Below are 23,379 nucleotides of genomic sequence, written 5' to 3'. Positions count from 1 at the left end.
TGGGGGCCGCAGCTACAGCCCAGCCAAGCAGAAAACCCTGACCCCTCGGACCCATGTCAGCGCAGGCTGTGGGGAAAAGGCTATTTCTCAGACTCTCAGGACCAGCCCCGTGGGGCCAGGCCTAGGTGGAAGGCGAGGGCCCAGGTGCCTGCCTGGCTGCCATCTGGACGTGTCTGTCGCGATGTGGGAGGCCAGCCCCTGAAGGCAACGGCCTGGCCCGGGGTGGGGGGTCATCACGTCAGCTGCTCTGGAGGCTGGGCTGTGATTCCCCAGGGAGGAGGAGGCAGGCGGCCAAATGGAGGGTGTGCCAAACAGAAAAAGACGCAATGCGGGGGAACCGCTCTGAGTCCTGCCGGTGAGGGACCTCACGAGGGAGTGGGACTGGCTGGGGACAAAAAGACAAGACTTCTGCTGAAGGAGACTCATCACACATTATTATTATTATTATTATTATTGTCTCAGCTCTCGGAGGGCAACATCCAGCCTACCTCCGTCACCATGGCATCCAAGGCCTGGCACTGGTGGGTGTTCGTGTGGCATGAAGGAAGGAGGTCAGGTGCAGTCAGAGGACTGGCTAAAGACAGGGAAGGGACTGGACGGAGGAATTCCCAAGCCTGCAGCTGCTGCCAAGAGCTCAGGGTGACCTGGCCAGCACCTGCAGGAGGCATCTCGGGGCTGAGCCAGCCTTCAAGTGTGAACTCACTGCACTTGGGAGGTGAGAGGCAGGGCAGGTGCCAGCTGAGCCCAGGAGCTGGGACCTGGCTTCCGTGGAAGGAGGATACTTTCTTGCTGTTCTACCCTGGTGGAGGAAGGGGCTGGGCGACACTCCTACTCGGTTCTTTCTGTATAGCCCTGGGGCAGCCTTCTGTTATAAAAACCTGTCCCCCGCAGCTAGATTCTTTGGGACAAAAGGAAAGCCAGCCGCCTGTGGAGCAACAGCCCTGCCCAGGCTTCAGCCTCCAGGATGGTTCTCAGGAGAGCAGTCCCACCCCCTGGCGGCAGTGGACTGAGCACCTGGAGGCTGGGTCTGCATCCTGATGCTGCCACCGATGGCGAGAAGCTGGGCACGTCTTTTAGTTCCTTGTCTGTAAGATGGAGATAAAACCAGGTAGGGGGGCTCTGATGATTAGAGACCCTGGAGCACAGTGTCAGGGAAATGGCAAACGTGGTGACATGGGCGTCTCAGACCCTTGCTCCTGAGATGTCACTTCTTGGTTGCGAGCGTCAGCTCAGCTGGGAGTTTGTGAGAAATGCTGAAACTCGGGCCACGCCCTGGGTCTCCTGAATGGACTCTTTGCAGAATTCCCAGGTGATTCGAATGCACCCCTGGCCCTGCTTCAGGATCTTGCCTCTTCCCCTGCAGCTGCAGTTCTGCTCAGGCTGCTGCTTCACCTCCCCTCCCCTGAGCAGGTGAGTGAGGGGGTGGGGAAGGCCATGGGGCCAGGCTGGGGCAGAGGCCTGGGGCGCAGCACCAAGGCACAGGTCGGGTGGCCAGCTGCCCTTCAAGGCACAGCCTCCCCTGCCCAGATCCAAGCAGGGGTCTCCCATCCACCAGCGAGTGTGGGCCGGCTCATCCTGACCCTGACCCAGACATAGATGTAGCAAAGGAGCCTGCACATCTGGAAGGCTGGGAGGGGACCAGGCCAGCTAAGGACACTGAGTGGTTACAGGGCAAGGCCACAGGGCGGCAGGGAGCGGTGAGCCCAGGGGCCAGGCACAGTCTGGGTGGAGAGCCACGGCTGGACTCTCATCCCTGGCTGGCTCCTGGGCTCAGACTCTGCCTTGGCATCAAGGGCTGGGCATTGCACTAATCTGTATCGGAGGGCACCTGCCTTCACCCCGCACAGGCTGGCAGGGCAGGAAGGGAGTGTGCAGCGAACCCTCAGTCTCCAGGGTCTCCAGAGCTGAGCAGTGACACTCCCGTGCCTGAGACAGGACCTGGTGGTAGGCCTGGGTGTTGGTCGCACCCTCACTTTCTGGGCTAAGGAAATTGGGTTTGAGCCCAATTCCTGAGAAGAGCCCAGGCTGTCTCAGCCCAGGGAGGCCAGTTCGAGGAGCTGCTCCATTGTGGGGAATGATAGAAACAGGGGTCACGCTAGGGCTTGGGAACTTGGAACTGCTTAAGTTGGGCCCATGGGTGCAGCACCCTCCAAACTGGTGTCGGAGCCTGCCGACGAGTCACGGGAGGAGCGGCCCTGCAGGAAACGGATGATCTTCTCAATGGTGGCCTCCTGGTACTCGTGGGACCACCTGTGGGCACAGAGGCTGGTGGGGTCAGAGGGCTGGGCAGAGGGAGCTGCCCGCCAGGGGCCTGCGTAGCCCACCCCGCCCACTCCTCACTTGATGCCATTGAAGGTGAGCACGGCCTGCATGTCCTCAGGCAGGGTGTGGGGCTCTGGCCACTCAAAGCCATCGATGACAGGCACGATGTTCTTGCCACAGCTCAAAGCAGTCACGATCTCCTGGAGAAAGAAGAGAGAAGAGGAGGAGATCCCGGCTCCCAGCCGGGGTCTGGGGTCAGGCAGGCCCTGGGAGAGCCGGTGGCCCAAGGCTGAGCCAGAGGTGGGATGCTGGCCCTGAAGTCACCTTGACCTCTCCCTTTACCCCCTGCGGTGTGATAATCATTTTATATATTTTTTTGATCTTTGTTCCCGGGTTCTTGGCATAGAACTCCTGAAACCCTCAGAATCTCAGATGACCTGACCCGGGGCGGGGGGTGGGTAAGAGGTTGCGTCTAGGTAGCTTCAGAATGGGGGGCTGGTGGCTGAAAGTACTCAACTCTGATTAGAAGGTTGGAACTTTCAGCTCCCCCAGAGCCCCCCCTCCACCACCTCCCGGAGGGGAGAGGGGCTGGAGATTGGGTTCAGTCATCAATAGCCAATGACTTCATCGCGCCTGTGCGATGAAACCTCCATAAACCTGCTAAAGACTGGATGGGGGGTTGGGACGGTGGCCTGGGGAGAATGCGGAAGCTCTGGGCCTGCCCTGCCTTCGCTCCCACCCCCCATGCCTTGCCCTGTGCCTCTCTTCTGTTTGGATGTTCCTGAGCTGGATCCTTTATAACACATCAGTAACAGTCAAGTGCTTCCCTAAATTCTGCACTTTGTCCTAGCAAGTTATTGAACCCGAGGCGAGTGAGTGGTCATGGGAACTCCTGGATTTGTGGCCAAGTCAGACAGAAAGGCAGAGGGCCTGGGCCTTGGGACTGGGTCTGAAGTGAGGACAGACTTGGGGGGACTGATCCCTTAAACCATGGAGTCCGACACCCACTCCAGGTGGGTAGTTAGTGTCAGAACTGAGCTGAATTGCGGGCCCTGGTGCAATGGCCTCAGTTTAATGGAGAACTGGTTGTTGGAGTGGGGAAAACCTCACACAAATTTGGTGTCAGAAGAAAAACATCAGACCCCCTGCGTCCACACCGACCCATTGTGAGCCCCGCCAGTTGTAGTCTTTACTTAGTTCTCAAATCCACTCATTTTTCTCTGCTCCCCCCCCACACCACTGCAGCCCTGCTCCCACACCATATTACCATTAGCCCCCACCAGGTCCCTTCTTACTCATTCTTGCACCTTCTAAGTCATGCTCCACGTTGCCCCTTCACCTAGCTACTCTTTGCAAAATGGAAATGGATAGTGTCACACTCTGCTTAACACACTTCACAGCTTTATGTGGTTCTCAGAAAAAGTTCAAGGCGCTGCCTGGTTGGCCACAGCTCGTGTCTCAAATTCTATACCTGCGCTGTCCTTCCAGCTCCTAAGATGTGCCATCCTCTCTCCCTGCACAGGGCCTTTACACATGCTATTTCCTCTGTCTAGGACACTCTCCCTGCCCTTTCACCTAGCTAATGCCAACTCATTTTTCTGATCTGAGCTCAACCAACTTTCCCGGGAAGTCTTCCCTCACTTCTCTGTCCAGGCCAGATCCCCCTGTTATAGGCTGGCATAGGCTCCACAGCATATGCTACAGTGGCCCATAAGTTAAATAATGAAGAGTTCCCTGGTGGCCTAGCAGTTAAGGATTCAGCGCTGTCACTGCTGTGGCTCAGGTTCGAGCCCTAGCCCAGGAATTTCTGCATGCTGTGGGTGTGGCCAAAAAAAAAAAAAAAATGAACTGAGTCATTTATTTAACATCTGTCTTCCCTGCCAGACATAAGGGTGGGGACCACGTCTGGTTTTCACTCACCTTGTAGCTCAGGATCTTTCCTAAAGCTCTGGCCGTGGTCAGCCTTTGCTAAATACTCAGCAGCTGACTGGCTGAATGAACGCGGGAGAGACAGCATAGCCTTTAGGGGTCACACTGTGGAATCACCAATCTGGGTTCACATCAAATCTCTGATCTCTCACATCAAGGCTCTGTCATAGGAGACGAAAACAACAGGCTCTCAAAGCCTCCGTTTTCTAATTTCTAAACTAGGGTTAATGATAGTCCGTACCTTGTAGGATTGTTGGAAGGAATAACTGTGATCCCACGGCAAGTGGTTAGAACAGCGACTAGCATGCAGTGTATGCTTAATAAAAAAACAAGTGTTATTATTACCCAGTGAAGTGAGGGTAATAAAACCTACCTCATCAGGTTGTTCTGAGGATATTACTATTAATGGCTACTCTGGTAAATGCTTATTGAATGTTTCTTTCCTTTCAAGGGGGAGCCACAGGGATTGGACTTTCTGAGTGCAGTTCACTTGCGGTTTTCCGTATTGATTACTCACTAAATGTGGCTTCAGGGAAAGGACTTTTAAAACCAGAAACAATTAAGCACTTAAATCAGCCAAGGAGGGATGATGGAGGCTTTGGAGCTGGTCCAAGGCAAAGGTTCCCACCACCACGCCGCCTGTTCCTCCCTCCTTGCAGTCTGCTGGGACAGTGATGGATGCCAAGCACCCTTGTGCTTGTGCTAAGCACAGCCTTCCTGGGGGAAGGAATCTGAATACCTTCAACTTGGATTTGCTTCTAGGGAACCTCTTCTTTTTACAGTTGAGAAGAAGGAAGCTCAGTTCAAGGAAGAGACTTGCTCCCAACCCACATACATGCCCAGCCTAGGAAGGGCCAGGCCTCTGATTCAAGCCTTCAGATTCCAAGTTCAGGGCTGTTTCAACCAAGCCTTCTGCCTCTCTGCCGAGCATCTGGATGCATTCTGACCCTGCAGCAATTTATTTGGGAACTTCAGACATTTGTGTCATCCAGAATTACACAGAAGCAAAGACAGCATACTACTCGCTGTACAGATTCATGAGGGTGGCCAGGAGAGGGAAAACGGCTTGTTCAAGATCATGCAGCCAGGTAAGAATGAAAATTTGATTAGCGTCGAGTCTTCCTACCTAGTAAGCCTAGTAAATGTGTATGGTTCTCCCAGTCATCTCAGCTTCGTCAAAATGACTCATCTGTTTAATCATTGATTCAATTGTTCCATAAACTCTTCAAGAGCCTACTTTGTACCATGCATGGTTTTAAGCTCAGGGATGCAGCAGGAATACGGCTTTTGTGGAACTCATAGGCACTCCTCTCTTTCCCTCAAAAGGAGGCCTGCCATCTGCTCTAGGCCATCAGCCATGAGCCTCTGTCTCATGAGCTGAGGTGTCTTTCTGACCCAGTACCCCCTCCCCAAACCAAACCTAGCACTCAGCCCCTCCTCCATGACCTTTGGGGCCTGACCCTCTTGTCCACTGTCAATCTGGGCTACACCTTCGTGTCAGAGCCTTCTCCCTAAAACCCACTGGCCTGGTATCTCTGCCCTCATGGGATCCTTTTCCCCAGTGTTTTTGTTTCTTTCTTTTTTTTGTATTTTTAGGGCTCCAACCATGGTATATAGAAGTTCCCAGGCTAGAGGTCAAATCAAGCTACGCTCCCAACCTACACCACAGCCACAGCAATGCCAGATCTGAGTTGTATCTGCAGCCAACACCGTAGCTCACAGCAATGCCAGATCCTTACCCCACTGATCGAGGCCAAGGATCGAACCTGTATCCTCATAGGTACTAGTCAGGTTAGTTAACCTCTCAGCCACAATGGGCACTCCCCCCAGTGTTTTAAGTACAGGTCTTCCCCCTGACTTTAGGAGCCCCACAACCTGGTTCCTTGGTTCTCACCCAGCCAGTGGTGTGCTGGTACACGGTTAACAACTAACTCTCCGTGAGGGGACAGCCAACCAAATAAAACCCTGATTCGTAGTTTTCACCAATTTCCTTAGTGTAACTACTCCCACCATAGCTAATTTCAAGCTGCTGACATGATACTGATGAACTTGGAGTTGGGAAGAGATGCAGATCCAGGGTCAGCTGAATCCAGTCCTATCCCACCACCTCCCCTCCCACCCCTCAGATCTGAGCCATGGGACAAATTTGGATCCTAAGAAACAATATGAGCTTTGGAGTCAGAGACAAGAGTTCAAAGTCCAGTTCTGATTTCTCTACCAACAGTGTGGCCATGGGAAAAATTATGCTACTTCTCTGAGCCTCAGTGTCTTCATTTGTAAAGTGGAGACAACAATACCAGTGATCACGTAGATTTTTGGCACCTTTCTCATCCCACTTTTGTTCTGTGCTCATACAATTCCTCTACTTAGGATGCCTTTCTTCCACTGACCTAAATTCTTCTTTCTTTCTTTTTTTTTTTTTTTTTTTTTTTTTTTGGTTTTTTTAGGGCCATACCCATGGCACGTGGAGGTTCCCAGGCTAGGGGTCTGATCAGAGCTGTAGCCACCAGCCTATGCCAGAGCTACAGCAATGCCAGATCCAAGCCGCGTCTGTGACCTACACCACAGCTCACGGCAACGCCGCAGCCTTAACCCACTGAGCGAGGCCAGCCTCTGCCCCAATTCCTGCTGATGGTTAGTAACCTGTAGACGTGACATGGCTCCATCCATCCATCCATCCATCCACCCATTCTACAAGTACTCAGTGTTTCTACGATGCATGAGGCCCTGAGGATACAATGGGGAATTAAACAGTGGTAGTCCTCCTAATAATTCTATTAATAAGAGTAATTGCTGCCATTATAGAGCAGTTATGTGCCAGGCGTTCTGCTAAGATTCTAGCTCTTTTATCCTTAGAACAGGACCCTAGGGAGTTAGGTAGTATAATTATCCCACTTCCCAGTGATAAACGTAAAGCTCACTGGGGTTAAGAAACTTGCCCCATACATTTTTCTTTGATCCTTAAACCCACTGCACCAGGCCAAGTATCAAACCTGCACCTCTGCACCAACCCAAGCTGCTGCAGTCAGATTCTTAACCCTCTGAGCTATGGCGACAACTCCCAAGTCATGCCCATTTTCAAAATGAGAAAACTGAGGTTTAGAGAGCCTAAGTAAGTTGCTAAAGTCCTCGTACAGTCAGAGCCATGGATCCTGACTTCAGGCCGGGTCAGGGAGCTTGCTGGAGTATGCAGACAAGAAAGAACGGGAGGGAGTTCCTGTCGTGGCGCAGTGGTTAACGAATCCGACTAGGAACCATGAGGTTGCGGGTTTGATCCCTGGCCTTGCTCAGTGGGCTAAGGATCCGGCGTTGCAATGAGCTGTGGTGTAGGTTGCAGACACGGCTCGGATCCCATGTTGCTGTGGCTGTGGCATAGCCGGCAGCTGTAGCTTCAATTAGACCCCTAGCCTGGGAACCTCCATATGCCATGGGAGCAGCCCAAGAAATGGCAAAAAAAGACAAAAAAAAAAAAAAAGGCAAAGAGAAAAGAAAGAATGGGAGGAGGACCTTGTCCCCTGGGCCACAGGTCAATATTGGGGCCACAGAGACCAGCACTCACCTTGTGCACCCAGTCCTTGCAGTCATGGTCCTGCATGCACTTGTCCAGAGCCCCAGCCGACAGCACCAGCACAAAGTTGCGGGCACTCATGATACTCTGGATGAGCTTGTCCTCGAACTTGCCTGCCTCCAGCTTCTCCACATCAATGAAGACACTGAAGCCATGCAGCTGCAGGTGCACCTTCAGGAGGCTGTCAGGAGGTCCTGTGTCACTGCCCTGGCCTCCCCCTCAAGTCCCCAGGCGGCCTGCCTGCTCGCCCCTCCTCACCTGGCCAGCTGGGAGCCTGAGTTCCGGCGGTAGCTGATGAAGACGTCTGGAACGTCCCCACTGGGCTTGCTGCCGGTGCAGGGCAGCGGGGAGTGCAGCATTTCTGAAGCAGACAAGAGGCGGCTTGGTGAGGGTGGGCCTTCCCCATCATCCACCCCGAAGCATGTCATCCCCTGCACACCCCAGCCTTTCAGCCCAGCCCAGGCAGGGCGGCTTGCCCCAAAAAGGGGCACCGAGGTAGAGAGATGGGGCCTCCAGGAAGGCAGACTGCTAACTATTGCTGAGGCCTGCTCAGGAGGCAGGCATGGTGTTTTAGGGTCACCGCCAGCACTGCCCTCTCTCTAGAGCTCCAGATCAGTCAGCTGCCCACAGGCACCACAAATCCAACACATCCCCAGTCCCCCCAGACCCCTTCTTCCTAGTCTCCCAACAAAGCCAGAAACCTGGATATCAGCTTCAACTCCCGCCTCTCACCTCTCATTTATTCATTCAACAAATATTTACTAAGTGCTTTCCATGCACCAGATGCTATGCTGAGTACTTGGGATACAGCAACGAACACAACAAACCCTGCCCTCCTGGAGCTGACATTCAAGTGCTCAGGGCCAGGCACCGTGCTCTGTGGATTCCACCTACTAACATCCTGGACTCCAGCCCCAGGGCCCTCCCTGAGTCCAGCTCCTCCACGGTGTTCCCAAATCCACACTTGCCCTGTCTCATCTGTTTGCCCCAGCCACCAGAGGGCTCTGTCTAAAATCCAAACCTGAGTGTGTCATTGCCCGCACTTAAAAACTGTGCATGCATGGAGTTCCTGCTGTGGCACAACAGGATTGGCAGTGTCTTGGAAGCTTTAGGACACAGGTTTGATCCCTGGCCTGGCACAGTGGGTTAAGGATCCGGTGTGGCTGCAGCTGTGGCTTAGGTTGCAACTACATCTCAGATCTGATCCCTGGCTCATGAACTCAATATGCCTCCAGGTGGCCAAAAAGAAAAAAACAGCAACTTCTGTGCATAGCTCCCTACTCCCTACAGGTGTTGGCAAGCTATTTTTGCTGCAGTACCTGCTTGTTTTTAAAAAAATGAAATCTTGGGGGTTTTTGGGAACTACAATGTAAAAATGATAGAAGCTGATCTGCTTTGGTTGAAGCAAAAAAAAAAAAAAAAAAAAAAAATGGAGCCAAAGCCCAGTCCCTTGTCCCTTGTCGGAGCTCAGTATATACTTAGCGAATGAATGAATGAATGAAAAGAACCCATCTTCTCATAATATTCAGACAACACTCAGAACATTTGTCTGTTTATGAGGTAGAAGGGCAGAGGCTGAAATCCCACTTCTGTCATTTACTGACTCATACCTTGGAAAATGTATTTAAATCTTAGTTTCAGGAGTTCCTGTTGTGGTGCAGCTGCTCCTGGAGGGAGCAGGCCTTGAGAAGAGTCTTAAGAACTCAGGAGTTCCTGTTGTGGTGCAGCGGAAACGAATCCGACTAGGAACCATGAGGTTGCGGGTTCAATCCCTGGCCTCGCTCAGTGGGTTAAGGATCCAGCATTGCCATGAGCTGTGGTATAGGTTGAAGGTGTGGCTTAGATCTGGCGTTGCTGTGGCTCTGGCACACTCCAGCAGTATAGCTCGGATCAGACCCCTAGCCTGGGAACCTCCATATGCTGAAGGTGTAGCCCTCAAAAGACAAAAGACAAAAAAAAAAAATCTTAGTTTCATTGTCTGTATAATTAATACCCATGATGGGACTTTCTTTATCTTTGATTATGATGGTGGTGACACAGAAGTATACATTCAAAACTTCAAACTGGAACCTCTTTTATTCTTTAAATGTAAAAGTTGACTTGAAAAAAATTAATGCTTACTGCGCAGAATAGATGTAGAAATTGAGATAGTATCTATTAAAACTTAATCAGGATGTGGCCTATAGTACTTAATGATAAATATTAGCTAAATAGTAAATTAAACTAATAAGTAAAGAGGGCTGCTAGAACCCTAGAATCCACTCTGCTCTCATGACCTCCACAAAGCACGCGTACTTTGTAAGCTGTTGGCTCACAAGAAAATAAGCCCCCCATCTTCCTACCCATATCACCTCTATACGCCCCGCTCCCATGCTCTGTCTTATTGACACACTTGCTATGCTGCTCCCTCTTCCAGGGCTGCTCTTTTTGCTGCCACCACTCTCTCCCCCACCCCCAGTACATCCTTCAAGACCTGGGAAGGCATCCTTGCCTCTCCAAAGCCTGAGCCTGGGAGGGCAGGGCAGGCAGGGAGTCTGGGGTCACGTGCTACTTGCTGGGGTCATGTGTCTGTTTATACATCTGCCTTACTCCTACCCCCTACTCCAGGCTAGGGGTCGAATAGGAGGTGCAACTGCAGGCCTACGCCACAGCTACAGCAACACCAGATCAGAGCCAATCAGAGCCCTATCTATGACTTATGCTGCAGCTTGCAGCAAAGTGAAATCATTTACCCACCAAGCAAGGCCAGGGTTCAAGCCCTCACCCTCACTATGTCCGGTTCTTCACCCACTGAACCAGAAGGGAAATCCGGACTGGGAGCTTCTTGAGGGCAAAATGCCACATACTCATCTTTGCATCCTCAGAGCCCAGTCTGGCAGGTGTTCCATTAGTCCGCAGTGAGACTCTGAGGCCCCGCCAGAGGTCTCCGCTCACCCCTCCAGGGCTGGGGCGGGACTAGGACAGAGGTAGGGGCCCAGGTGGGCAGGCTGACCTCTGGCCGCAGTGAGGATGCGGACGCGGTGCACGCCCAGGCGGATGCCGCAGTCCTCCAGGAGCTGCTGCTCTGACACCCGATGCAGCAGGGAGCGGTCCAGGCCGCAGCTGACCAGGCCGTACGTGTACTGGCGGAAGCGCGGGTCCAGGCTGCCCAGCCAGTCAGCCAGGTTACTGCGGTCGCACGTGGCATAGTTCGCGAAGGTCTTGAGCTCCGTGAGCTCCCTAAAAAATCTGCACCCGAAAGGGGACAGGATGCTGACCCCTTGATGGGGGACTGGCTTTGAGGCTGGGGCGGGGGGTGGGGAACGTGCGGGCTGGAGGCTCGGTACCTCTTGCGGGTAATGCCGGACTTCATGCCCAGGTCAGTCTGGAGTTCTTCCTCCGTGAGCCGAAGAAGCAGGTCTCCATCTACCTGCTGCTCCTGGAGGAGAAGTCAGATAAACGTAAGGAAAGGCCCCCTCTTTCAGCATTTGGACCCCACCCTGCGCAACACCAAGGGGAGGGACCTGGAGATGGCGGTGGAGGAGGCGGATGGGACGCAGATGAGAACCGAATGACCCCGAAAGTGGCTGAGTACAGGCTCCCCACCCCCAAAAGGCCACCCTGGTGCTGCGGGTGTGCAGGCCAGGATGGGGCACCGTTGCCGGTGTGCAGGGCGCCCCTAGCGGCTGTGCGGCTCTCGAAGATGCGCCCGCTCGGACCGCGGGCCGGAGACCCCGCGCGGCTCTACCCGGAAGCTCTCGCAGTACTGGGAGAAGCCGATCTGCTGAAGCCACGTCTGAACCTCGGCCTCCTTCCAGCTGGCCACGCAGGGCAAGATGGGCCGCGGCACCTCCTCGCCCAGCAGGCGCAGCGCGCGCTTGGCCAGCGCCGACGTGGTGCCATTAGTGGAGTAGGAGACGAGACGTTTCAGGCTCTGGATGGCGCCTATGTCGCTGAATACCTGGGAAAGCGTGGGGGAGAGGACTTCTTGGATCCACCAACCCTCCAGCCGCCCCCGAATGTGCCTGGTCCCTCTCCTCGCCTCTTCTCACCGCTGAAAGTCCCACCATCTAGCCAACCTTGCCTTCATGCAATAAATCACCAAGTCCTATGGATTCACCCTCCTGAAGCTCCATGAGGTAGGTCCCTCTCCTGCCTCCCCATTACAGCTTCCATCTGCCCAGGGATAAAGTCTAGTTCTCGATAAGGCCGCCAGGTCTGGCACCGTGCAGCCCTGCCCACCACTCTGGGGGGCTCTTCTCCCCTTTTGCCAAGCCACACTCCTCTGATACCCACCCACGGAGGCTCTCCAACCTCTGGGCTTCAACTTGCAGTGTTTGCAGACTCAGTTCTTCCACACTGCTTGTGCAAATCCTTCTCCTCCATTGGATCCAAATTGATTGGCACCTCCTCCATGCAGCCTGCTTTGTTTTTGTTTTTTTCTTTTTATGGCCACATGTACTGCATATGGAAGTTACCCCAGGGTAGGGGGGATCCTTTAACCCACTGCGTGGGGTGTGGATTGAACCCGCCCTTCTGCCTTGACCTGAACTGCTGTAGTCATATTCTTAACCCCCTGTGCCATAGCAGGAACTCTTCTTTCTTTCTCTTTATTTCTATTTTTAATGTGCATAATGAATCTTTTTTTTTTTTTTTCTTTTAGGGCCACACCTGTGGCATATGGAAATTCCTGAGCTAGAGAGCTACACCTGGAGCCCACGCCACAGACACAGCAATGCTAGATCGGAGCCTCATTGGCCTATGCCGCGGCTTGTGGAAACACAGGATCCTTAACCCACCCGACCAAGGCCAGAAATAGAAACGCATCATCAGGGAGCACTATGTCAGGTATTAACCTGCTGAGCCACAGCAGGAACTCCAATGTAATCTTTTTTTAAAAGTTTTATTGAAGTATAGTTGATTTACAGTGTTGTGTTAATTTATACTGTACAGCAAGGTGATTCAGTTAATTTTCTATTATGGTTTATATCAGTATGTTCACTATAGCTCCCGTGTTATACAGTAGGACCTTTTTCTTTCTCCTTCCTGTATATACTAGTTTGCACCTGCTAATCCCAAACTCCCAGTCCTTCCCTCTCCCATCCCCCCTGCTCCTTGGCAACCATAAGTCTGTGTGAGTCTGCTTCTGTTTCTTTTTTTCTTTCTTTCTTTTTTTTTTAAAGGCTGAACCTGTGGCATAAGGAAGTTCCCAGGCTAGGGGTGGAATCAGAGCTGCAGCTGCCAGCCTACACTGTAGCTACAGCAATGCCAGATCTGAGCCACATCTGTGACCTATGCCACAGCTTGTGGCAAAGCCGGATAGTTAACCCACTGATTGAGTCCAGAGATCAAACCCTCATCCTCATGGATATTTGTCTGGTTTTTAACTGCTGAGCCACAATGGGGAACTCCCTCTGTCATATTTTAGATTCCACATATAAGTGATATCACATGTGTTTTTCTCTCTCTGACTTACTTTGCTTAGTATGATAATCTCTAGGTCCATCCATGTTGCTTCAAACGGAATTATTTCATTCTTTTTTATGGCTGAGTAATATTCCTGTGTGTGTGTGTGTGTGTGTGTGTGTGTGTGTGTGTGTGTGTATTTGGATATCCTTTTTATCCACCATCTGTTTATAGATATTTAGGTTGTTTACATGTCTTCGGTATTGTAAATAGTGTTGCTGTGGACATAGGGGTGCATGTATCTTTTTGATTTATAGTTTTATCTGGATATATGCCTGGAGTGGGATTGCTGGATCATACTGCAACTCTATTTTTAGTATTTTGAGGGACCTCCATACTGTTTTCTATAATGGCTGCACCAATTTACATTCTCACCAATAATATAAGAGGATTCCCTTTTCTCCACACCCTCTCCAACCTTTATTATTTGTAGACTTTTTAATGATGGCTACTTTGACTGGTGTGAGATGGTACCTCATTTGTAGTTTTGATTTGCATTTCTCTAATAATTAGCAGTGAGGAGCATCTTTTCATGCATGCAGCTTGCTTTGATTCTCCCACAGCCTGGCCCATACCTCCAATTAGGCCTCATACCATACTCTGAATGCCACTGTCATTAACTGATAATTCGACTCCCATGGACTGTATGCTGAGCTCATGTCTTAGCCACTCCTGGAGTCCCATAACTGGCATGCTGCAGGGCATGGAGTGGGGGCTCACTATGTCTTTACTGAACTGCAGTCACTTGCTCTTGCTCAGAAAGAGATGCCAGAGCCGGTGGTCATAGCTGCTGCCCAGACCTACTCCTTGGGGTCCTCACTCCCTACGTCCCTTTAAGTCCCTTCTTTTAAAGAATAATGGGAAAGTTCCCATTGTGGCTCAGCGGTAGTCAGCCTGACTAATATCCATGAGGATGTGGGTTCGATCCCTGGCCTCGCTCAGTGGGTTAAGGATCTGGCATTGGTAGAGGCCAGCAGCTGTAGCTTGGATTTGCCCCCTAGCCAGGGAACTACCATATGTCACAGGTGTGGCCCTAGAAAGCAAAAAAAAAAAAAAAAAAAAAAAAAGCAGAATGGCCTGCTTTGTAAAGCCAGTCCTCCCATGGCCCAACTCTGGGGTGCAGAGAGGAGAATCGGAAGCTCCTAGAACACTGGACATTGGAAGAGGCTTGAGAGGCCACCTAACACGTTTTGATCTATGGGGACACTCATGGATGACAATCACCTGTGAGACACACTCCTCTGATGACCCCTGTCCAGCCCCAGATGACCACTGTCATACAGACAGGGTGGTCCATGCAGTGTGCACTACTCCCTGTGCACCAACTGTCACTAACGCCCTGCCCCTCGAACCTCCAGAGAAATGAAAAGGAGGGAGAGTGACATTATAGGATAATCTTAATTCTGTAATATTTACAACAAAAAACTGAAAACTTTTGATAATTTAACTATTACTAGCTCCACATCCAGGGTAAGAATGCTGCTGTGGTCTACCCCTTCAGTTTTCCAGAGGACAAAAATGAGGCTTGTAAAGGCCCAGAGAGGGGATGCCAGGTACCCAAGGTCACACAGCAAGTTAAAGCAGAGGGCAAAGATTGCAGATCAGGCCCTGAGAGTGGGGACCCCTTGGGACCCCTTGGGTAGGAATACCTGGCTGACAGGTAGATGTCCTGCCTCTGACTACTCCATCTCCTTTCTTGACTCCGACCCAACTGACAAAATGGCCCATTGGAACACCCCAGCTGGTCATCTCAGGCACTTCAAACTCCGTCTGTCCCGTGAACTCACTCTCTTCCCTCCCTCAACCTGTCTCACTCAGTTCACCTTATTTTAGTACCAGGTGCCACCATCCCCTGGTAGCCTCTGTCCAAAGCCAGGAATCACCTTCAACTCCTCCCTCTCCTTCACCCAGCTGCCTGCTAAGTCCTAATTCTATCTCTCCAGTACCTCTGGAGAAATCTGTCTGCTTCTCTGCCTCTGCTGTCACACCCAGATCCTGACCTCCACCAACCTAACTGCCCCCTGCCATGGCCTCTTATCTGGCCCCCTCGCCCTTGCCAACCCCAACTCCATGCAGCAGCCAGGGTGACCTCTGTAAACTATAGGTCTCCTGGGCGAAAAACCTTGATCTTGCCTTCAAAGCCATAATGACTCGTCGGGCATGTTTCTCCTTGCTTCACCTAACTCTCCTGTGTACTTCAAGCCTCAGCTGAATGTCCTTTCCCCTGGGAAGCCTTCCCAGATGCTCTCTAAGCCCTGCCCGACCCTACCCTTCACGGGCACCCACCTTAGTCTTGCCCTGCAGACTCTTGATGGCAGCCTCCGCACAGAGGTAGAAAGCCCCGATGCACTGCGCCTCCATGCGCGACGAGTCGAGCAGTGGCACGAGGCGCTGCAGGTCGTCAGGCCCCCGGCCCTGGCTGGTGTCACTGGCATCCACCAGGCAGCGCGCGAAGCGGCCGGGGTCCAGCGAGGCCACAAGAGGCTCCACCAGGGCCAGCGTGCCCGAGCGCTCTACCTCGCGCTCCACCTCCTTGTTGGTGGCTAGCACCGCCACGGCGAGGCAGGCGTGCAGTCGCAGCAGCTCGTCCTCCTTGGAGAAGGCGAGTGGGAAGAGCCACTCGGCGGCGCGCTTCTCCACCATGCGCCGCTGCGCTGCCTGCCCCCGTGCATAGCGCAGTTGGCCAGCGCCAGCGCGCAGTGGCGGAGCAGCGCCGGGTCCGTGCGTCGGCACCAGTACAGCACGGCGTCCAGGCCGCCAGCCGCCACCAGCCGCTGGCATGTCTCCTCCGAGTGCTTGAACATGTGCTCCAAGATGCCCGCCACGCTCCGCGCCAGCTCCACTGGCTCGCGCTCCTTTGCCAGGTTCAGGATCACACCCAGCCCGATGCGCGCCACGCGGTCCCTGCCGAGAGAAAGTGGGAGGGAGGCATTGGCGTCGTTGTGGCCTAGGATGCTTATCCTAACCCCCTGGGAGCCACGGCTTCCTCACGTATCCTCTTTGGGCCTCACTAGTGTCATATAGATATGAGTCCCGTCTCCCTCACCTCCTGCCTTGGGGAAACCGGACTTCTCGGATTATAAGGGTGCTTCATCCTGGCACACCCCTTTCCTCCTGGACACCCTTCCCTGGAGAAGCAGTAGTGTAATGGGTAAGAAATCTAGCTCAGGGGAGTTCCCCTTGTGGCTCAGAAGAAATGAATCCCGACTAGTATCCATGAGAACTCGGGTTGGCTCCCTGGCTTCACTCAGTGGGTCAGAGATCCTCTGTTGCCGTGAGCTGTGGTGTAGGTCGCAGATGCAGCTGGGATCTGGCATTGCTGTGGCTGTGGTGTAGGCCAGCGTCTGTAGCACCGATTCAACCCCTAGCCTGGGACCTTCCATATGCCGCGGGTGTAGCCGTATTGTGTGACTGGGGTATACTTATTCATTCATTCAACAGGCCGTTTATTTAGAACTTACCCTGTGTTAGGCACTGCACTAGGGGCTGAAGTTCAGCAGTTACTAAGAGTCACTGGAGCTTATACACAGCTAATATGAGAGACTTATAATAAGCAAGCAAACTGTGAATGAAAAGGATGATTTGTATATGACCATGAGGATAGCGAAACCAGGTGATGAAGGCGTTCTTATTGTGGCTCAGCAGCTTATGAACCCGACTAGTATCCATGAGAATTCGGTTCAATAAGGATCCAGCATTGCCGAAAGCTGTGGCACAGGCCAGCAGCTGCAGCTCTGATTCGACCCCTAGCCTGGGAAAAACCCCTAGCCATATGCCACAGATGCAACCCTTAAAAAAAAAAAAAAAAAAGAGGAGTTCCTGTCGTGGCTCAGTGGTTAACGAATCCACTAGGAACCATGAGGTTGCGGGTTCAATCCCTGGCCTTGCTCAGTGGGTTAAGGATCTGGCTTTGCCGTGAGTTGTGGTGTAGGTTGCAGACGCGGCTCAGGTCCCACATTGCTGTGGCTCTGGCGTAGGTTGGTGGCTACAGCTCCGATTGGACCCCTAGCCTGGGAACCTCCATATGCCGAGGGAATGGCCCGGGAAATGGCAAAAAGACAAAAAAAAAAAAAAAAAAAAGGAAAAACCAAAACAGGCGATGTAATGAGAGTGCTTGGGTGGAGGGACAGATCTGAGGATGTGACATCTGAGAGTTAAATGTCCAGATATCCCTGCTTGCAAGTATCTGGAAAAAGAGCACAGCAGGCAGAGAATAGCAAGGACAAAAGCCCCAAGGGCTAATGAGCTTGGCATATTCAAGGAAGAGAAAGAAGGCCAGATATATTTACAATGTTTAAAACCACCAAGGAGGAGTTCCCTGGTGGCACAGTGGGTTAAGGATCATGCCCTGTCACTATGTGGCTGGGTACTGCTGTGGTGCGAGTTTGATCCCTGGCCCCAGAACCTCTGCATCCTGTGGGCATGGCCAAAAAAGAAAAAAAAAATCCCAAAACAAAAAACCCAACAGGGAAAAATATAAAATCAATAAGGCATTTATAGATAGAATATATAAATAAATATTCAAATCAACAAGAAAAAGGAGTTCCCGTAGTGGCACAGTGGAAATGGATCTGACTAGGAAACATGAGGTTGCTGGTTTGACCTCTGACCTCATTTAGTGGGTTAAGATCCAGTGCTGCCGTGAGCTGTGGTGTAGGTTGCAGACATGGCTCGGATCCAGCGTTGCTGTGGCTGTGATGTAGGCCGTGGCTGTAGCTCTGATTAGACCCCGAGCCTGGGAACCTCCATATGATGCAGGTGCGGCCCTAAAAAGACCAAAAAAAAAAAAATTTTAAATCAAGAAAAAGGCAGGAGATCCAATAGAAAAGGGGTGAAGGACATAGACGGGCAACACGCAAGTCAAGAGATGCTCCAGTGCATTAGTAATCAGAGAAATAAAAATTAAGACAGCTATCCCTTTACACCTATTAAATGGGCAAAAAGCCAAAGCTGGGTGATACGAAAGGTTGTGGGGTGTGAGGTCGTGGAAACCCTGAAGCTGTGTAAGTGGAGGCTCAGCTGGGGCACGTGAGGGAAATTAAGGAGACACACACTCTATGAACCAGAAATGTGGGCTCCTAGGTTTATATCCCAAAGAGATTGTCACAGAGAAGCACAGGCGTATGGGAACAAGGCCGGTCACTGCAGTGGCAAAGGGCATGTTCAGGAACATCGTTCAGAGAAAGGACCTTATTCTGCATTTCTTGAGCCTCAGCCCTCGCCTTTCCCTGTGCACTTGGCACCTTTAGAGAGTTGAACTCTACTTGTTGTGAGAATTATTCACACAATCCCCATTCTTCTGTAGCCTGAGAGGCTGTGGGTCTGGGTTCAAATCCCCACTGCAAAGGAGGAGCAAATGGTGCATATACACACATGTGCACGCCTGTATATATAATATACCCATATATGCAAGTGCTTATATATGCATAGATGCTCTCTGGAAAAACACACAAGAAACTTATTTCACCTGTTTGTCTCCAAGGAGGAGGCTGAGGGAAAGAAGGTGTAAGGATATACCTTTTTGGTACCTTTGCACTTGCATTTATGTGCAGTAGGTGTCTGCTTTTTTTTTTTTTTTTTTTTTTTTTTTTTTTTTTTTTTTTTTTGTCTTTTTGTCTTTTTGCCTTTTCTAGGGCCGCTTCCCGTGGCATATGGAGGTTCCGAGGCTAGGGGTCCAATTGGAGTGTAGCTGCCAGCCTACGCCAGAGCCACAGCAATGTGGGATCTGAGCCGCGTCTGCAACCTACACCACAGCTCACGGCAACGCCGGATCCTTAACCCACTGAGCAAGGCCAGGGATCGAACCGCAACCTCATGGCTCCTAGTCGGATTCATTAACCACTGTGCCACAATGGGAACTCCTGTTTTTGTTTTTTTAAACTTGTATCCTCCCTCTACTCACTGGTATTCTTGGGAAAGCCGTTTAACCTCATTATGGTTCCTGGATGGGGGAGCAGGCTGTGAATTTAGAGAGCTAGGCGTAGGATGGGAACTTCACTGGGTGTTGTGAGACCAGGCTCAGAGGGCTCTCCCCTGCTGGGCTTCTCCTGGTGACAGCACCCTGGGAAGAAGGGAACTGCAGGAAAGGGAATGGCAAAAGGAGTGGATGCACTGACGGAAGAAACTTCTTTAAGAAGAGCTAAGTTGATGGAGGAAGGAAAATATTCCAAACACACAAATTCTCAGTGTGTCCCCACCCCCTCACTCTTCCAGCCTCCTCCCTGTGCCGTGTGGAGGTGTGGGGAGAGTCTCCCTTTCCAGGGAGGCTTTTGGAATTTGATCAGGACCTGGTAACCAACCCCCCCCCGGCTCTGTCCTTGGTCCTGAAGTGATGCCAGCCCAATGAGTTATTTCTTGGACCCAGGGACACTGGTTAGTGTGACTCCTTTCTCAGTAATTCTGAACCACGTGAGGATTGTTATTTTCAGCCCTGAAAAATATCAGTGCTATTTGCCTCTTGGAGCCCTCCTCTTCTTAGGGTGTTGGCTGCACCCATTCTTCAGGAGTTAGGTTAAAGCGGCCCATCCACATAGGAAGTCCACAGGGTACACTTGGCAACCTGGGCCCACCACATCCAGTGAGCACCTGCTCCATTTGCTAGCTCTCCACATTCACATCCCCATCGATACGCCTGACGTTAGATGGGAGATTCATGACTTGCTGAACAAGCAGGACCCTCACTTGGTCTCCCAACTCAAATTGCTTCGCTCCTGCACGTTTGACAACTGTATCATTTACGCTATTCACAAAGTTATTTTTACTTTTTGGAAATGGCAGGAAGGAGTTCCTGCTGTGGCGCAGTGGGTTAAGGATCCGGAATTGCCTCAGCTATGGCATAGGTCACAGCTGTGGCTCAGATTTGATCCCTGGCCTGGGAACTTCCATATGCCATGGGTGCAGCCAGAAAAAAAAAAAGAAAGAAAAGAAAAGAAAAAGAAAGCATCCCTAATCCATACCCATCACACTTGTGAGAGCTGCATACACTGAAAGTGACCCTTCCCAAAACCCTTCTAAACCTGAGAGGCCCAAGAATTCAACATGAGACTGGAGTGTGACAGCCTGGATGTTCTAGCATCAGAGGGGAGAGAAAGTGGGGCAGAGGTGCTCATATTCCAGGGGAGACCCCAAGAGGCAGGAAAGAGTGGCAACAGGCTTCAACTGGACCCCACCCACTGAATCTTAACACCGTGTGGGGAAGCCATAGAGAACACAACCCCGGCCCCTGCCAAGCTCTGCTCCTTTTTCCTCTTCCCCCACTGGTTCAACCCAAGAGAAAACCTCCTGTTCCCTATTAGCAACCACAGAACGAGATCATGTCTGCCCTGTTAGTGTTGCATGAACCAGAATGAAAAAGGAGGAAGCAGGAAGTGCATCGGGGGTGGCGTGAAGGTGGAGTAACCCTCAGGTCAGCACGCATTTCTGTCCGGGGAGACAGAAGAGGGTCCCCCTCCTCCCGTTTCCTGAGCAGTGTGTTCTCAGCCTCCCTCAGTAGGAGGGAGATGGCATGGCAGAAGGGAGCACAGACCCACACCGGAGCCTGTGGGGAGGAGGGCTCTGGGTTGAGAGGACACTGACAACTGGATCCCATCTCCATCCTCAGAACCAGGGACAGATTCCTGTTCTACTGCTCCGTTCCTCCCCTCCCTGTCTCATTCCTCGCCTCACTGGGGAGAATCCCGGCTGCCCCACTAGTTCATTGTGTGACACTTGGGCAAGTCACTAAACTTTCCCAAGCCTCAGCTTCCTCATCTGTAAAATGATACGCTGGTCCCTAACAGGGGATAGTGCGAGGCACGCAGGAGACCCAGGCACACCCTTGCTGCGACACATCACGCAGCGCGCCCACACCCCCCGCCCCCAGCCCGGTCCTCTCACCGGTTCTCAGCCACCAGGATCTGCTCCAGCAGGCGGCGGCCTGCACACGCGTCTCCAGCTCCGGCGCCTGGAGCAGCCTCAGCAGCAGGTCCAAGCCGCCCTCCAGGCGGATGGCGTCGCACAGACCCTGGGCTACCTCGCGGCCCATGGCTGGCAGCAGCCAGGCTTCCTCCACCAGCTGGAAGACCTCAGCCAGGCCGGCGCCCACGGCCCGCCCGCCGCCCGCCTGCTTCAGCGCCGACAGCGCCTGCTGCAGCTCAGGCAGCGCGCGCTCCAGGGCGCCCTGCACCTCGGCACCCACCCCGGGTGACACCTCGCGGGGCCCACGACCGCCCGCGGTCCACCACGGACCGGCGCCGCCCCCCCGTCCGGCCCGGGCACCGCTAGTCGCTCAGCGCCTGGTCTTGGGCTGGACATGGCGAAGAAGCGGCACAACTTGTAGGCAGAGAACAGTATCGTCAGGACCATGGGCGCGGGGCTGCAGGGCACATCCCCGGCCTGGGGCGGGGGGCGGAGGGCGGAGCGACCCAGACCTTGGGAAAAAGAAGACCCCAGAGGGGACCCGAGGGAAGAAGATGCAGGAGGGAGGGTGGAGAGAGGGGTGCCAGGCAAGGGCGCTGACCAGAAATGTGAGGGCAGGATCTGGAACGAAGAGGTTAGAGAAGGGAATTGCAGGCCCGGATGAAGGAGGCAAGCAGGAGGAGAGAGCAGAGAGGCGGGAGGAATGAACCTAGGCGCCGGAGGGTCTAGGAGGCAGCAAGCCAAACAAAGAGCGCTCCAGTTCCGGCCGGGTTCGCGGAGATGCTCTGCAGCAGCCCCGCCCCTGAGAAGCCAGGGACCCGGAGCCCACGCCCCGCCTCTCGGTCACGCGGGGCTCCTCCCCTGCCGCCGGCGTAGCCTCACGCTAAAACTTCCCCAGCCGTGCCCACACCCTGACCGGCTCCCGGAGCCCGGTCCCCGGGCCCCCTCCACTGGATGCAGAGGAAAGGGAGGAGGGCGAGAGGACTGCCTCGGTTTTATACTGGAGACACTGGAATGACACTGGAATGTGAGGGCAGCACGGTTGGGTGTGCTCTTGTCCTACTAATGCTATCATAACAGCAATTCTTGAAACCCTTTATGCCTGTTTCTCAATTAAGACTTACAACGCGCCTATGAGGTAGGAATTTGTGCTGCCTTTTAACAGACTGAGGTCCATATAGAAACGATTGTCCAAAGTCACTCTCCCCTCTCATTATAGAAAAGAAAGCAATCAGCAGAATCGCCAAAGATCACTTGCTCCAGGTAGGAGGAGGACTTCAGGAGGCCTTGGACTCCGAAAAGTGGGCCCCAAATCAGGCATTTTGTGCCAGTGAGCATTTTCTGAGTAGGGGGATCCTACTCACTGGAGTCTAAAAGTGTGGGGAAGAGTGCCTGCTGTGGCACAAGCAGCTCGCATCTCTGCAGCACCAGGACACAGGTTCGATCCCCAGCCTGGCACATTGGTTAAAGGATCCAGGATTGCTGCAGCTGCAGCATAGATTGCAACTGCAGCTTGGATCTGATCCCCGGCCTGGGGAAACTCCTTATGCCCATGGGGTGCCCAGAAAAGAAAATAAATGTGGGGAACTGGGCCACCCTTCATGGATGGGGAAGATGAGGATGGAGACAGGGAATAGCCAGCTGAGGAGCAGTAAATCAGTGGAAGACTCAGGAATCACAGCCAGTCCGAAGGGTTAATATTCACCAACTCACTGTGCTGTGAAGACCAGCCTCTGGAAATCAATGCTCTAGAGACCTGAACCCAGAAATGAAACTTTGTTCTTTTCATGATAAAAATAAATTTTCACCAGGGTGTTTACCAGCATAGCTCCTACCCCCACCCCCCTTCAATGCCCTAAATACACAAGGGGTGGGTGAACCATCCTGCGAGGGCTGTGCCTGATCAAACAGATCATGAATCAATAGCCATTTATGGAGAATGAAGTTGGGGCTCCTCCAGGCACTGGGCAGATTGTCTGCTTTAGGTCCTGACACCCCATGAGGCAAATATGATTAATCTCATTTTACCAAAAAGAGAACTAAGGCAACTAAAGCTTTGTGCCCAAGGTGCACAGCCAGTGAGTGCCAGAGTGGGACTTCTTTCTGTCCCTCAGACTCACTGAGCTAGTCCTCTTCCGAGATGACCTTGAGCCTGGCAAGGATTCTATTTACAGCTCTCCCAGGCCTGGAGTTCCAGGACCGTGATCCTTTGCTGCAGCAGCCTCTGGAGTCAGGGCTCTGGGGGCTGGACTGGAGCTTGAGCAAACAGAGCAGTAGAA

General features: G+C 52.6%; 1 protein-coding gene and 1 long non-coding RNA gene across 2 annotated transcripts; one reads left to right on the top strand and one right to left on the bottom strand.

The window, feature by feature from the left end:
* On the bottom strand, positions 416–22,994 carry SARM1 (sterile alpha and TIR motif containing 1). The gene is given in 12 exon segments (XM_003360057.4): positions 416–2,250; positions 2,341–2,462; positions 7,751–7,940; positions 8,018–8,120; positions 10,752–10,987; positions 11,086–11,177; positions 11,487–11,699; positions 15,491–15,864; positions 15,867–16,108; positions 21,080–21,116; positions 21,119–21,445; positions 21,448–22,994. Coding segments are annotated over 12 exon segments (2,166 nt in total). The 5' UTR covers positions 21,548–22,994; the 3' UTR covers positions 416–2,120.
* On the top strand, positions 11,706–12,586 carry LOC110256065. The gene is made up of 2 exons (XR_002337278.1): positions 11,706–11,877; positions 12,402–12,586. It is a non-coding gene; the product is annotated as an uncharacterized LOC110256065 (long non-coding RNA).

This window comes from Sus scrofa, chromosome 12 (genome assembly GCF_000003025.6).
Source record: "Sus scrofa isolate TJ Tabasco breed Duroc chromosome 12, Sscrofa11.1, whole genome shotgun sequence".
NCBI classification, from domain to species: domain Eukaryota; kingdom Metazoa; phylum Chordata; class Mammalia; order Artiodactyla; family Suidae; genus Sus; species Sus scrofa.
This window is presented reverse-complemented; position numbering and strand designations above follow the sequence as displayed.